We start from the raw sequence: 14,964 nt of genomic DNA, 5'->3' as shown, positions 1-14,964 counted from the left end.
GAAGTACCAAAAAAAAAAAAAAAAAAAAAAAACCTCCGTGAAATTCTCTCCTCCTTCTCTGCCTGTGAGGCGACACTCCCTTTGTCCTTCCTCTGCTTGTGTACTGCTCTTTACTTCTCTCCTGTGGCTCCTGGTCCTTCAAGCCCTTAAAGATGGGTCTTCCCTCAGTTCTGCCTTCAAACTTTTCTCTCTGCTCTGTCCTCTACTCCTGCAGCTTCACCTGTCACCTGCTTCCAGATAAATGATTCCCAGTTCATCTGTGTCACCTGGATCCCTCTCCAGAGTCTCACATGTGTTTCCAGCAATGTGACTGACATCCCCACCTGAATACACTTCCAGTGCTTTAGAGTCCACCTGTCCACAGTCAGCTTGTCTTGGGCACCGTGCTAGGTGGAGCCCTCAGAACTCTAAGTTCTTCCCACCTGGTTGACTCTTAATAGCATCTTACCCTGTCTTCCCACCTCATCTCTCTCCCCACTTACTGCTTTCATCAGTACAGTTTATAAACACATATTGAATACCTACTGTGGTCAGATAATTTTTCTAAAGCACAATTCTGGTCATTTTTTCTCAGCTGAAAACCCTCAGGGTTTTCCTTTGCCAATTTTTTTAAATTGAGGTATAACTGACATAACATTATATTCATTTCAGGTGTGCAACGTAATGATTCAATATTTGTATGTATTGCAAAATGGTCACCACAGTAAGTCCAGTTAACATTCAGCACCATATATAGTGATAAATTCTTTTTCTTGTGTTGAGAACTTTTGAGATCCACTCTCCTAGCTACTTTTAAATATGCAGTATAGTATTATTAAATATATCGCTGTGCTGTACATTACATTTTCATGACTTATTTATTTTATAACTGGAGGTTTGTACCTTTTGACCCCCTTCACCCATTTCACTGCCCTCCCCCTCCACTTCTCACTTCAGGCAACCAGCAATCTGTTTTCTGTATCCACAAGCTCAGGGCTTTTGTTTTTGTTTTTTTGGTGGAAGCCCTAGAGTGCCACATATGAGTGAGATGGTGCAGTATTTATCTTTTACTATCTGACTTATTTCACGTAGCATAATGTCCTCAAGTTCCATCCATGTTGTCGCAAATTCCCTTTGCGTATTAAGTTGAGTTAAATTCCTCAGCTGGCATCCCAGATCCCTGTAAAAAGGGCCTCAGCGGCCTTCTTGACCACTCCTCTTTCATTCCTAATAGCCAGGCCAAATCCCCGACCTGCACTCCCTCTGCACGCTTTATACCTGTCTGCATGATATAGTAGCCGTTAGCCACTTGTACCTGTTTAAACGTAAATTAATTAAAATTAAATAAAGTTTAAAATTCAGTTGCTCAGTCACACTAGCCACATTTCAAGTGCTCAGTATGCACATGTGGCTCGTGGCTACCTATTGGACAGCACAGACAAAGACACTTCCATCATCACTGGAAGTTCTGGTCGGTTCCTTTTGTTTTTGTTCCTTCTGGCTAAACTCCTCCCACCAACTCCTCACCTCCTCTGCCTGTTAAAATATTCTCCTTCTTCCAGGGCCCCTACCTCAAATTCCACCTGTTCGCACAACCTTCCCTGATCGTTGTTTTCTGAATGAGATGCCCTCACCCAAACCCTTTAGAGCCTCTAGTATTTTATCTGTTTTCCCTTTATGAAACCTACCCAGTTCTCCTCATATTGTAACCGCTTATGTCCTTATCTCACTTCCAGTACTGAACTAGACTTTTTGAAGTAAAGACTACTTTTTCTCAGCACAGTACAGTGGGAGTTCAATAAACAATTGTTGAATTGAATACCTAGGAAAGAGACTGGTTCTTCTTTCATTTTATTTCTGGAATCAGCAAGCACAGTGAATGTCTTAAATTCTTTACTTTTTTCTTTCCTTCTGTAATCACACAGACTCCTTCTGTAAGACCCAGCGAGAAGTGCAGCCCCTGTCCTCTGCCTGCCTGTGCAGGTGGCCATGGCCAGCACAGTCCATCTTAGAGCCAGTGTTGCTGACATCAGGGCCGAGGAGAGCGACTGGCTGCAGAATACAGACATGATCCTCAGGCCAGGGCTGTGGGTCAGCACGTGGGAGGTGGAATTTCGGGGAGGGAATACTAGACGGATGAGTGAGGGGCAGGCAGAGTACAAACCACAGACTTCAGAGAAGTGACCCCAGAAGAAATGACCAGAACGACAGAGGCTAACCAAATCAGGGAAGTGGCGAGGCTCTGATTTAAATTGCTTGCAGGATGGGGAGCCGCAAGGTATCTGTTCTCAGCTAGACCCTGGAGGAACTTTCTGGGTGGTTTGTTACTGCCTGGCTAAGTGTGCTCACAGTGGCATTTCTAGCCCAAAGCTACCGGCCACGAAGGAGAGTTTGTTTTTAACATTTTATTTATTTTTTGTCTGCACGAATATTTTGTTTTTAAATTTTTTTTGTGGTACGCGGGCCTCTCACTATTGTGGCCTCTCCCGTTGCGGAGCACAGGCTCCGGATGCGTAGGCTCAGCGGCCATGGCTTACGGGCCCAGGTGCTCCGTGGCATGTGGGATCTTCCCGGACCAGGGCACGAACCCGCGTCCCCTGCATCGGCAGGCGGACTCTCAACCACTGCGCCACCAGGGAAGCCCTAATTTTTAATTTTTTTAACATTTTATTTATTTATTAATTTTTGGCTGCGCCGTGTGTTTGTTGCGGCACGCCGGATCTTCGTTGAGGCATGCAGGATCTTTTGTTGCAGCGTACGGGCTCTTTGTTGGGGTCCAGAGGGCATGGGCTCCACAGTTGGCAGCACGCAGGCTGTCTCTCATTGAGGCGTGCGAGCTCGGTAGTTGTGGCGCCCGTGCTTAGTTGGCCCGCGGCATGTGGGATCCTAGCTCCCCGACCAGTGCTTGAACCCGTGTCCCCTGTATTGGAAGGCGGATTCTTTACCACTGCGCCACCAGGGAAGCCCCGCCCCAAACATTCGCCAGCGCCATTTCCAGACACTTTAGGGACGTTCAGAGGCTGGCCTCTCTTCTCTGGTTTAGCTAAAGAAGTTGCTGTTTTCTACTCATTGACTGTAGGGGGATAGTGAGTGTGTGCGTGTGTTCTGTAGTGGGGGAAGCCGAGGCTGTTAGAGTAGGTTTACAAAGCTCTTTATCTTTCCAGGCTTATTTTGCAGAGGGAGAAGCACTTCCATTATCTGAAGAGAGGCCTCCGACAGCTGACAGATGCCTACGAGGTAAACACCTTGCCCAGGAGCTTTCTCTATCAAATTATGAGTCAGATCTTTCTCCTTTTTAACTGTTTGGATGTAAAAGACACTATGGGCTTGCCCTGTCACAGAGTCACTCACCGTCCTGTGTGGCTCTGGTGGGAAGGGTCCGCAGCAGCTCTGCCCCACAGAGCCGGGACTCCTACTTCCGAAAGGACAGAACCCGATCTCTAGTCTCGTCCTCCCTCAGAGCTAGTGGAGGCCCCAGATGGGGTGGGGCTTTCACCCCTATCGTGGCTGAGGGGGGTTCACATGGTGTTCTTCTAGACACCCCTTGACCACTAAAAGGTGGTCTAGATACCTGTTCATCCCCACCCCTTGGCCCTGTAAGCTGATCTAATTTCTCTACTGGCCAAAGGACCAGTATGTAAGTCCCAGAGAGTAGTCCTGCGGTTTAACACTGTAAAAATGCCCAAACGTGGGGTGGATCTTAAATCAATATACCTTAGAGCCCTAGGGGTCCAGAGAGGGGCTCAGGGGAGGGCAGCGGAGGTGGAGGGGAGGGGTGTTGGGAATAGGGGTGAGTAGCAGCCAGAGGGTAAATGTGAACCAGAGGCCGCCAGTTTCCCTGCCCCACTTTACGTAGAGCAGCTCTGCTTTTAATTTGCTTTTATTGGGGGGTTCTACATTTGATTATTTACCGCAGGAATTTGGGCCTGTAGACCCAAGCGGGTAGCATAAACGAGAGATGTGGGCTTGGTTGGGGGACGGTGTGCGGGGTGGAACTGAGGCAAAGCAGAGGACCCATGCTTTTACTCTGTTCCTGCCAGTTGCTGCCAAACGGCAGTGCAGACCCAGGGTTGCCAGATCTCTTCTTGTTTTTTCAAACGAAGCCAGAAATTCAGATTTCTCTGTGGATCTCTCAACACGTTACAACCAATTCTAATTAAACAAACAAAACACTACAGGGAACAAGCAGGACACATCCCTGGGTTATGTTTGGCCTGTGGACTTTCAGTATTCAATCCTCAATGATTAGGGTCCAGGCAACCCTGATACAATTAATACCATGACAGCTAACAGTTCACTGAAAAGTGCGCTAAAAGGTTGCTGTTCATTGTCTCATTTAATCCTCACAGCTACTCCAGGGGGTAGGTAAGTCTTTATTTCTTCATAGATAAGGAAATAGGCATAGCAAGATTAAGTATTTGCTCAAAGGCACATAGCTAGTGAGAGGAGGAGCTGGCACTGAAACCCATAGCAGTGTCTTCTGTCACCATACCAGCTGCCCCCAGGTGGGGAGCTAGCACATTTATGTGCTCATTTATGAAGAGGGCAGTTTGGGACAATGGAAAGAGCACTGGACTGAGAGTCTAGAAACCGGCAGTCTTGTCTTATCTCTGATGTTTACTCTCTGTAATCTGGAAAATGTTCCTCTCTCTGGATCTCATTTATACACTTTGGATTTGTAAAACTGGGGCAGTAATACTGCCTGCCCGCCTAGCCTTGAATGCTTGAATATTTATGGCTTGAGTTAGGATCAAGACCTGCTCCCATGTCACCTTTGGAAACCTTTCCCAGCTCCCCAGGCAGAGGTAGTCAGTTTCTTCCATGTGCCCATTATAGCGTTTATCCAGGTATATGTATGCATTAGTTTTGTTCTGCCTTGTTCCAGAAAGACACTTGTACTTACATGTCTTTCTAATTGCCCTCTTCCTCTACAGAAAACCTCACACATCCTAAACAAAGTATCTTAAGAGTAAGAACTGAATTTTACTCATTACTGTACCCCCAGAGCTTGGCATGAGGAGATACTTACTGAATGAGTTACTCCAGGAAATCCCATCCTGAGGTTGTGTATCTTCTTGGGTCTGCACTGAGAAAATAGTAGCACTTAACTTTCTGGCGTGTGAGAAGTCCTCTGCTCGGCTTCTTTGGATGCTTGTCAGGGAAGGACCCATTGGGTTCAGGTTAAACTCCTTTGTCCCATTGTCCTTTTCTCACATATGGTCATTTCAGCTCCTGGCTAAGGCCACCAGGCAAAGTGTTCTTCATTCACTGTTCAGAGGTTGTCCTCCTCCTCCTTGCCAGGCTGCCAGGAGGGAGACAGATGTCTCCCTTTTCACACTGAACAGTTGGAGACCCTGCTGCCTTTTCAGCAGGGTCTTGGAATGATTCTGAATAAGGGGTGTGTTTTCTGCCTTGTTCCTTTTGCAGTGTCTGGATGCCAGCCGCCCATGGCTCTGCTACTGGATCCTGCACAGCTTGGAACTCCTAGATGAGCCCATTCCCCAGATGGTGGCGACAGAGTGAGTCTGGCTTTGGGGAACCTGGGGTATTCTCTGAAATTGTATTTTGACTTTGGGGTTCTTTTTGTTTTGTTTCTGTTTTATTTATTTTGAATGAAAAACACAGAGCACTACAAAGAAACCGTTGCCCTTCTCCTGACCTCCAGTAACTTCCTGAAACTCTTCCACTTCAGAAGCCCATTGTATGCTCATGGGTAGAATAAGACTTTGAACTCCCAAGAGAAGGATTCTGTTTCTTCTGTGGCCTTTTGTTTTGGCTCTTGCTCTGGTCTTTGAGAAAAGTCTTCATCATCAACTCTGGAGAAATACGATTTTGCCAGAAAGTACAGTATGCATTTGAATAGCTTCTGTGGGGAAACGCGTGGCAACCCAATGGACAAAAATGCCTTTGCTTTCCGTAAACACTTCCATAGAAGTCCCTCCTCACCAGTGCCTGGGAGGGACAGTATGGCTCTTGATGGCAGTGGATGTGTTGCCATCTTGGTGTACAAATGTCATGACATCATTTTCCTAAGCTTCTGATTTAGCTTCTGGTTAAAGATCGAAGCAACTAGGATTCTTCCCAAAGTGCTGGTGCAGATGGTGTCCTCAGTGTGGCTTCTCATCCTTAGACACTCTTCATAGTTTGTATTTGAAGAAGAAACCGATCATCACTCTAGTCTGAGGGGTACCTGAGGTAGCAGAGAGACGCCAGGAATTGGATCTAATGCTCCAGTTCTCACTGAGAGAGATCGTGTCCCCTCAGCAGCACCTCGACCTCATCTCTCCCGCTGCTGCTCCGGAGGGAGAGAGTCAGAGGGAGGCCCCTGAGCCAGGTTCGTTTGCCCGCAGCACACAGGGGCAGCTGTGCCGGGATGCGTGGAGGCCAGCACATACCCTTCCCTGGCCGCAGTCCCCCTGCCTGGGTCACACTGTCAGGTCAGAAGAACAGAGCCACACATTGTCTCATTCATTCTGTCTTAACAATAACCTCTCATTCTTGCCTTCCTGGGCAGGGTGTCTTGTGATGAATGTGGATAGGGAAGATAATAAAGAATTAGGCCATTAACCCTTGTGATGTGTATGATGCTTTCAGAGGCAGAGGAAAAATATGCATTGTCTTCCACATCACAGAGCTGCTGCAAGCCTAGTTGCTTCTAGCTCTGGATGTAGAGTTGGACACAGTTTCTGCAGTAACAGGAATTTAATTGTCAAAATAAAGGCCTGTGTGTTTTTGAAATACCAGTTGGGGGTTGTGGATTGTTTGGGAAGTTTCCCCCCGTCCTCCACATACACAATCAGGATGCACGCTGGGGGAATGGGAATGGGAAAGTCGTATGTGACAGAAGACAAAAGACATGGGAGGATTTTGTGAGTGAAGTGCAGATACCCCCTAAAGGAGCAGTGGTTTGGAGCAGGAAGGATGCCCCCTAGAGGTGGACGTAGAGCGGTCTGAAGTGGGAAGATGGTGATAAGGGGCTTCCTGACGTGGAAAAACTCGAGTCAGCATCGATTTTGAGTTTTGTCCAGGTTGTATACTTGGTCTTTTATATGTAAGGCTTTTCTGAGGGAATAAGTATCAGAGCAGCTTTTATGGCAACATCAGATAGGAAGAGAGGACCCCCTTAGAGGGCTTTTCACACTGAACGATTGGGGACAACCTAAATATCAACAGTCGGGGATGCTATAAGTGGAAAGTTTAGGTAAAGTACCTATGTGATGATACATACAATGAAATACTGTGCAGCCACGTAAAATTTTAAAAGTTAACAGGTGTTAAATAGACTTATTGTGGTGATCATTTCCCAGTATATACAGATATCAAATCATAATGTTGTCAAATCATCTGAACTTAATATAATGTTACATGTCAGTTATACCTCAATTAAAAATTTATATATATATATAAATGTGTATATTTGTATATAAAAATGTATGTATTTATATAGAAAGATATTTAAATGAAAAAAGATAAAGATTCATTTTTTATAGATTAAAAATAAAGGTGGTTCTATGCATAGAAAAAAACAAGGATATATACACACATGGTAGTAGTTATTTGTGCAGATGGTGGGGTTGAAGGTGATTTTTTTTCTTTTCTTTCTTAAGCTGATTTGCATTTTCTAAAATTTCTACAATTAAACTATTGTAATTAAAAGAATGTTTTAAAACTAAAAAGCTGATTTGGAGGAGAGGAGGGGAAGATGGCAGAAGAGTAAGATGAGGAGATCACCTTCCTCCCCACAGATACACCAGAAATACATCTACACGTGGAACAGCTCCTACAGAACACCTACTGAACGCTGGCAGAAGACCTCAGACCTCCCAAAAGGCAAGAAAGTCCCCACACACCTGGGTAGGGCAAAAGAAAAAAGAATAAACAGAGACAAAAGGATAGGGATGGGACCTGCACCAGTGGGAGGGAGCTGTGAAGGAGGAAAGGTTTCCACACACTAGGAAGCCCCTTCGCGGGCGGAGACTGCGGGAGGCGGAGGGGGAGCTTCAGAGCCGCGGAGGAGAGCGCAGCAACAGGGCGGCGGAGGGCAAAGCGGAGAGATTCCCGCACAGAGGATCGGTGCCGACCGGCACTCACCAGCCCGAGAGGCTTATCTGCTCACCCGCCAGGATGGCTGAAGCTTGGGCTTCGGTCGGATCGCAGGGAGAGGACTGGGGTTGGCTGCATGAACACAGCCTGCAGGGGTTAGTGCACCACGGCTAGCCGGGAGGGAGTCCGGGGGAAAGTCTGGACCTGCTGAAGAGGCAAGAGACTTCTTCCCTCTTTGTTTCCTGGTGTGCGAGGAGAGGGGATTCGGAGTGCTGCTTAAAGGAGCTCCAGAAACGGGCACGAGCCGCGGCTAAAAGTGCGGACCCCAGAGACGGGCATGAGACGTTAAGGCTGCTGCTGCCGCCACCAAGAAGCCTGTGTGCGAGCACAGGTCACTATCCACACCCCCCTTCCGGGGAGCCCGCCCCTGCCAGGGTCCTGGGATCCAGGGACAACTTCCCCGGGAGAACGCACGGCGTGCCTCAGGCTGGTGCAACGTCACGCCGGCCTCTGCCGCCGCAGACTCGCCCCGCACTCCGTACCCCTCCCTCGCCGCTGGCCTGAGTGAGCCAGAGTTCCGAAGCAGCTGCTACTTTAACCCCGTCCTGAGTAAAGAACAGACGCCCTCCGGCGACCTACACGCAGGGGCGGGGCCAAATCCAAAGCTGAGCCCCAGGAGCTGTGCGAACAAAGAAGAGAAAGGGAAATCTCTCCCAGCAGCCTCAGAAGCAGTGGATTAAAGCTCAACAATCAAGTTGATGTACCCTGCATCTGTGGAATACCTGAATAGACAACTAACCATCCCAAATTGAGGAGGTGGACTTTGAGAGCAAGATTTATTATTTTTTCCCCTTTTCCTCTTTTTGTGAGTGTGTATGTGTATCCTTCTGTGTGAGATTTTGTCTGTATAGCTTTGCTTCCACCATTTGTCCTAGGGTTCTACCCGTCCATTTTTTTTTCTTTAAAAAATTTTTTTTTCTTAATATTTTTTATTTTAACGACTTTATTTTATCTTACTTTATTTTATTATATTTTATCTTTTCTTTCCTTTCTTTCTTCCTTCCCTCCTTCCTTCCTTCCCTCCTTTCTTTCTTGCTTTCTTTCTTTCTTTCCTATTTCCTCCTACTTCTACTAATTCTCTCTACTTTCTCTCCCTTTTATTCTGAGCCGAGTGGATGAAAGGCTCTTGCTGCTCCAGCCAGGAATCAGGACTCTGCCTCTGAGGTGGGAGAGCCAACTTCAGAACACTCGTCAAGAAGAGACCTCCCAGCCCCACATAATATCAAATGGCGAAAATCTCCCAGAGATCTCCATCTCAACACCAGCACCCAGCTTCAGTCAACGACCATCAAGCTACAGTGCTGGACATCCTATGCCAAACAACTGGCAAGACAGGAAAACAACCCTACCCATTAGCAGAGAGGCTGCCTAAAATCATAATAAGTCCACAGACAGCCCAGAACACACCACCAGACATGGACCTGCCCACCAGAAAGACAAGATCCAGCCTCATCCACCACAACACAGGCACTAGTCCCCTCCACCAGGAAGCCTACAAAACCCACTGAACCAACCTTAGCTACTGGGGACAGACACCAAAAACAATGGGAACTACGAACCTGCAGCCAGCAAAAAGGAGACCCCAAACACAGTAAGATAAGCAAAATGATAAGACAGAAAAACACATAGCAGTTGAAGGAGCAAGATAAAAACCCACCAGACCTAACAAATGAAGAGGAAATAGGCAGTCTACCTGAAAAAGAATTCAGAATAATGATAGTAAAGATGATCCAAAATCTTGGAAATAGAATAGACAGAATGCAAGAAACATTTAACAAGGACCTAGAAGAACTAAAGATGAAACAAACAATGATGAACAACACAATAAATGAAATTAAAAATACTCTAGATGGGATCAATAGCAGAATAACTGAGGCAGAAGAATGGATAAGTGACCTGGAAGATAAAATAGTGGAAATAACTACTGCAGAGCAGAATAAAGAACTCTGGGGCAACATTAAACGCACCAACATTCGAATTATAGGTGTTCCAAAAGAAGAAAAGAAAAGGAGAGGGACTGAGAAAATATTTAAAGAGATTATAGTTGAAAACTTCCCTAATATGGGAAAGGAAATAGTTAATCAAGACCAGGAAGCACAGAAAGTCCCATACAGGGTAAATCCAAGGAGAAATACGCCAAGACACATATTAATCAAACTGTCAAAAATTAAATACAAAGAAAACATATTAAAAGCAGCAAGAGAAAAACAACAAATAACACACAAGGGAATCCCCATAAGGTTAACAGCTGATCTTTCAGCAGAAACTCTGCAAGCCAGAAGGGACTGGCAGGACATATTTAAAGTGATGAAGGAGAAAAACCTGCAACCAAGATTACTCTACCCAGCAAGGATCTCATTCAGATTTGATGGAGAAATTAAAACCTTTACAGACAAGCAAAAGCTGAGAGAGTTCAGCACCACCAAACCAGCTTTACAACAAATGCTAAAGGAACTTCTCTAGACAAAAACACAAGAGAAGGAAAAGTCCTATAATAACGAACCCAAAACAATTTAGAAAATGGGAATAGGAACATACATATCGATAATTACCTTAAATGTAAATGGACTAAATGCTCCCACCAAAAGACACAGATTGGCTGAATGGATACAAAAACAAGACCCATATATATGCTGTCTACAAGAGACCCACTTCAGACCTAGAGACACATACAGACTGAAAGTAAGGGGATGGAAAAAGATATTCCATGCAAATGGAAACCAAAAGAAAGCTGGAGTAGCAATTCTCATATCAGACAAAATAGACTTTAAAATAAGGACTATCAGAAGAGACAAAGAAGGACACTACATAATGATTAAGGGATCGATCCAAGAAGAAGATATAACAATTGTAAATATTTATGCACCCAACATAGGAGCACCTCAATACATAAGGCAAAAACTAGCAGCCATAAAAGGGGAAATCGACAGTAACACATTCATAGTAGGGGACTTCAACACCCCACTTTCACCAATGGACAGATCATCCAAAATGAAAATAAATAAGGAAACACAAGCTTTAAATGATACATTAAACAGGATGGACTTAATTGATATTTATAGGACACTCCATCCAAAAACAACAGAATACACATTTTTCTCAAGTGCTCATGGAACATTCTCCAGGATAGATCATATCTTGGGTCACAAATCAAGCCTTGGTAAATTTAAGAAAATTGAAATTGTATCAAGTATCTTTTCCGACCACAACGCTATGAGACTAGATATCAATTACAGGAAAAGATTTGTAAAAAATACAAACACATGGAGGCTAAACAATACACTACTTAATAACGAAGTGATCACTGAAGCAATCAAAGAGGAAAGTGAAATATACCTAGAAACAAATGACAATGGAGATATGATGACCCAAAACTTATGGGATGCAGCAAAAGCAGTTCTAAGAGGGAAGTTTATAGCAATACAATCCTACCTTAAGAAACAGGAAACATCTCGAATAAACAACCTAACCTTGCACCTAAAGCAACTGGAGAAAGAAGAACAAAAACCCCCCAAAGTTAGCAGAAGGAAAGAAATCATAAAAATCAGATCAGAAATAAATGAAAAAGAAATGAAGGAAATGATAGCAAAGATCAATAAAACTAAAAGCTGGTTCTTTGAGAAGATAAACGAACTTGATAAACCATTAGCCAGACTCATCAAGAAAAGGAGCAGACTCAAATCAATAGAATTAGAAATGAAAAAGGAGAAGTAACAACTGACACTGCAGAAATACAAAAGATCATGAGAGATTACTACAAGCAACTATATGCCAATAAAATGGACAACCTGGAAGCAATGGACAAATTCTTAGAAATGCACAACCTGCCAAGACTGAATCAGGAAGAAATAGAAAATATGAACAGACCAATCATAAGCACTGAAATTGAAACTTCAGAGATAAAAAATCTTCCAACAAACAAAAGCCCAGGACCAGATGGCTTCACAGGCGAATTCTATCAAACATTTAGAGAAGAGCTAACACCTATCCTTCTCAAACTCTTCCAAAATATAGTAGAGGGAGAAACACTCCCAAACTTATTGCACAAGGCCACCATCACCCCGATACCAAAACCAGACAAGGATGTCACAAAGAAAGAAAACTACAGGCCAATATCACTGATGAACATAGATGCAAAAATCCTCAACAAAATACTAGCAAACAGAATCCAACAGCACATTAAAAGGATCATACACCATGATCAAGTGGGGTTTATTCCAGGAATGCAAGGATTCTTCAATATACGCAAATCTATCAATGTGATTAACCATATTAACAAATTGAAGGAGAAAAACCATATGATCATCTCAATAGATGCAGAGAAAGCTTTTGACAAAATTCAACACCCATTTATGATAAAAACCCTGCAGAAAGTAGGTGTAGAGGGAACTTTCCTCAATATAATAAAGGCCGTATATGACAAGCCCACAGCCAACATCATCCTCAATGGCGAAAAACTGAAAGCATTTCCACTAAGGTCAGGAACAAGACAAGGTTGCCCACTCTCACCACTCTTATTCAACATAGTTTTGGAAGTTTTAGCCACAGCAATCAGAGAAGAAAAGGAAATAAAAGGAATCCAAATCGGAAAAGAAGAAGTAAAGCTGTCACTGTTTGCAGATGACATGATACTATACATAGAGAATCCTAAAGATGCTACCAGAAAAAATACTAGAGCTAATCAATGAATTTGGTAAAGTAGCAGGATACAAAATGAATGCACAGAAATCTCTTGCATTCCTATACACTAATGATGAAAAATCTGAAGGAGAAATTAAGGAAACACTCCCATCTACCATTGTAACAAAAAAATAAAATACCTAGGAATAAACCTACCTAAGGAGACAAAAGACCTGTATGCAGAAAACTGTAAGACATTGATGAAAGTAATTAAAGATGATACAAACTGATGGAGAAATATACCATGTTCTTGGATTGGAAGAATCAACATTGTGAAAATGACTCTACTACCCAAAGCAATCTACAGATTCAGTGCAATCCCTATCAAACTACCACTGGCATTTTTCACAGAACTAGACCAAAAAATTTCACAATTTATGTGGAAACACAAAAGACCCCCAAGGACGAAAGCAATCTTGAGAATGAAAAATGGAGTTGGAGGAATCAGGCTCCCTGACTTTAGACTATACTACAGAGCTACAGTAATCAAGACACCATGGTACTGGCACGAAAACAGAAAGATAGATCAATGGAACAGGATAGAAAGCCCAGAGATAAACCCATGCACATATGGTCACCTTATCTTTGATAAAGGAGGCAGGAATGTACAGTGGAGAAAGGACAGCCTCTTCAATAAGTGGTGCTGGGAAAACTGGACAGCTACATGTAAAAGTATGAGATTAGGTCACTCCCTAACACCATACACAAAAATAAGCTCAAAATGGATGAAAGACCTAAATGTAAGGCCAGAAACTATCAAACTCTTAGAGGAAACCATAGGAAGAACACTCTATGTCATAAATCACAGCAAGATCCTTCTTGACCCATCTCCTAGAGTAATGGAAATAAAAACAAAAATAAACAAATGGGACCTAATGAAACTTCAAAGCTTTTGCACAGCAAAGGAAACCATAAACAAGACCAAAAGACAACCCTCAGAATGGGAGAAAATATTTGCAAATGAAGCAACTGACAAAGGATTAATCTCCAAAATTTACAAGCAGCTCATGCAGCTCAATAACAAAAAAACAAACAACCCAATCCAAAAATGGGCAGAAGACCTAAATAGACATTTCTCCAAAGAAGATATACAGACTGCCAACAAACACATGAAAGAATGCTCAACATCATTAATCATTAGAGAAATGCAAATCAAAACTACAATGAGATATCATCTCACACCAGTCAGAATGGCCATCATCAAAAAATCTAGAAACAATAAATGCTGGAGAGGGTGTGGAGAAAAGGGAACACTCTTGCACTGCTGGTGGGAATGTGAATTGGTTCAGCCACTATGGAGAACAGTATGGAGGTTCCTTAAAAAACTACAAATAGAACTACCATATGACCCAGCAATCCCACTACTGGGCATATACCCTGAGAAAACCATAATTCAAAAAAGTCATGTACCACAATGTTCATTGCAGCTCTATTTACGATAGCCCGGAGATGGAAACAACCTAAGTGTCCATCATCGGATGAATGGATAAAGAAGATGTGGCACATATATACAATGGAATATTACTCAGGCATAAAAAGAAACGAAATTGAGCTATTTGTAATGAGGTGGATGGACTTAGAGTCTGTCATACAGAGTGAAGTAAGTCAGAAAGAGAAAGACAAATACTGTATACTGACACATATATATGGAGTTTAAGAAAACAAATGTCATGAAGAACCTAGGGGTAAGACAAGAATAAAGACAGAGACCTACTAGACAATGGACTTGAGAATATGGGGATGGGGAAGGGTAAGCTGTGACAAAGCGAGAGAGTGGCATGGACATATAATATACTAACAAACGTAAGGTAGATAGCCAGTGGGAAGCAGCCGCATGGCACAGGGAAACCGGCTCGGTTCTTTGTGGCTGTCTGGAGGGGTGGGATAGGGAGGGTGGGAGGGAGGGAGACAAAGAGGGAAGAGATATGGGAACATATATATATGTATAACTGACTCACTCTGTTATAAAGCAGAAACTAACACACCATTGTAAAGCAATTATACCCCAATAAAGATGTAAAAAAAAAAAAAACTGAATCAAGAAGAAATAGATAACTTGAACATACTGATCACTAAAAGCAAAACAGAATCTGTAATTTTAAAACAACTCCCTACCAACAAAAGTCCAGGATCAGATGGTTTCACAGGCAAATTCTACCAAATATACAAAGCAAAACTTACACTGATTCTCCTCAAACTCTT

The 14,964-nt window shown here is 43.4% G+C and overlaps 1 protein-coding gene across 1 annotated transcript in view; it reads left to right on the top strand.

Annotated features, from left to right (window-relative positions):
• FNTB (farnesyltransferase, CAAX box, subunit beta) overlaps positions 1–14,964 on the top strand; it is an 86,574-nt gene that overhangs the window by 32,744 nt on the left and 38,866 nt on the right. The window contains exons 3-4 of the mRNA XM_007449027.1: positions 3,144–3,216; positions 5,407–5,498. Coding sequence (XP_007449089.1) covers positions 3,144–3,216; positions 5,407–5,498 — 165 coding nt within the window. The remainder of the gene's footprint in view (positions 1–3,143; positions 3,217–5,406; positions 5,499–14,964) is intronic.

The sequence above is a fragment of the Lipotes vexillifer genome, unplaced genomic scaffold (genome assembly GCF_000442215.2).
Source record: "Lipotes vexillifer unplaced genomic scaffold, Lipotes_vexillifer_v1.1 scaffold629, whole genome shotgun sequence".
NCBI lineage: Eukaryota > Metazoa > Chordata > Mammalia > Artiodactyla > Lipotidae > Lipotes > Lipotes vexillifer.
Note: the sequence above shows the minus strand (reverse complement) of the source record. Positions and strands in the feature narration are given on the sequence as shown.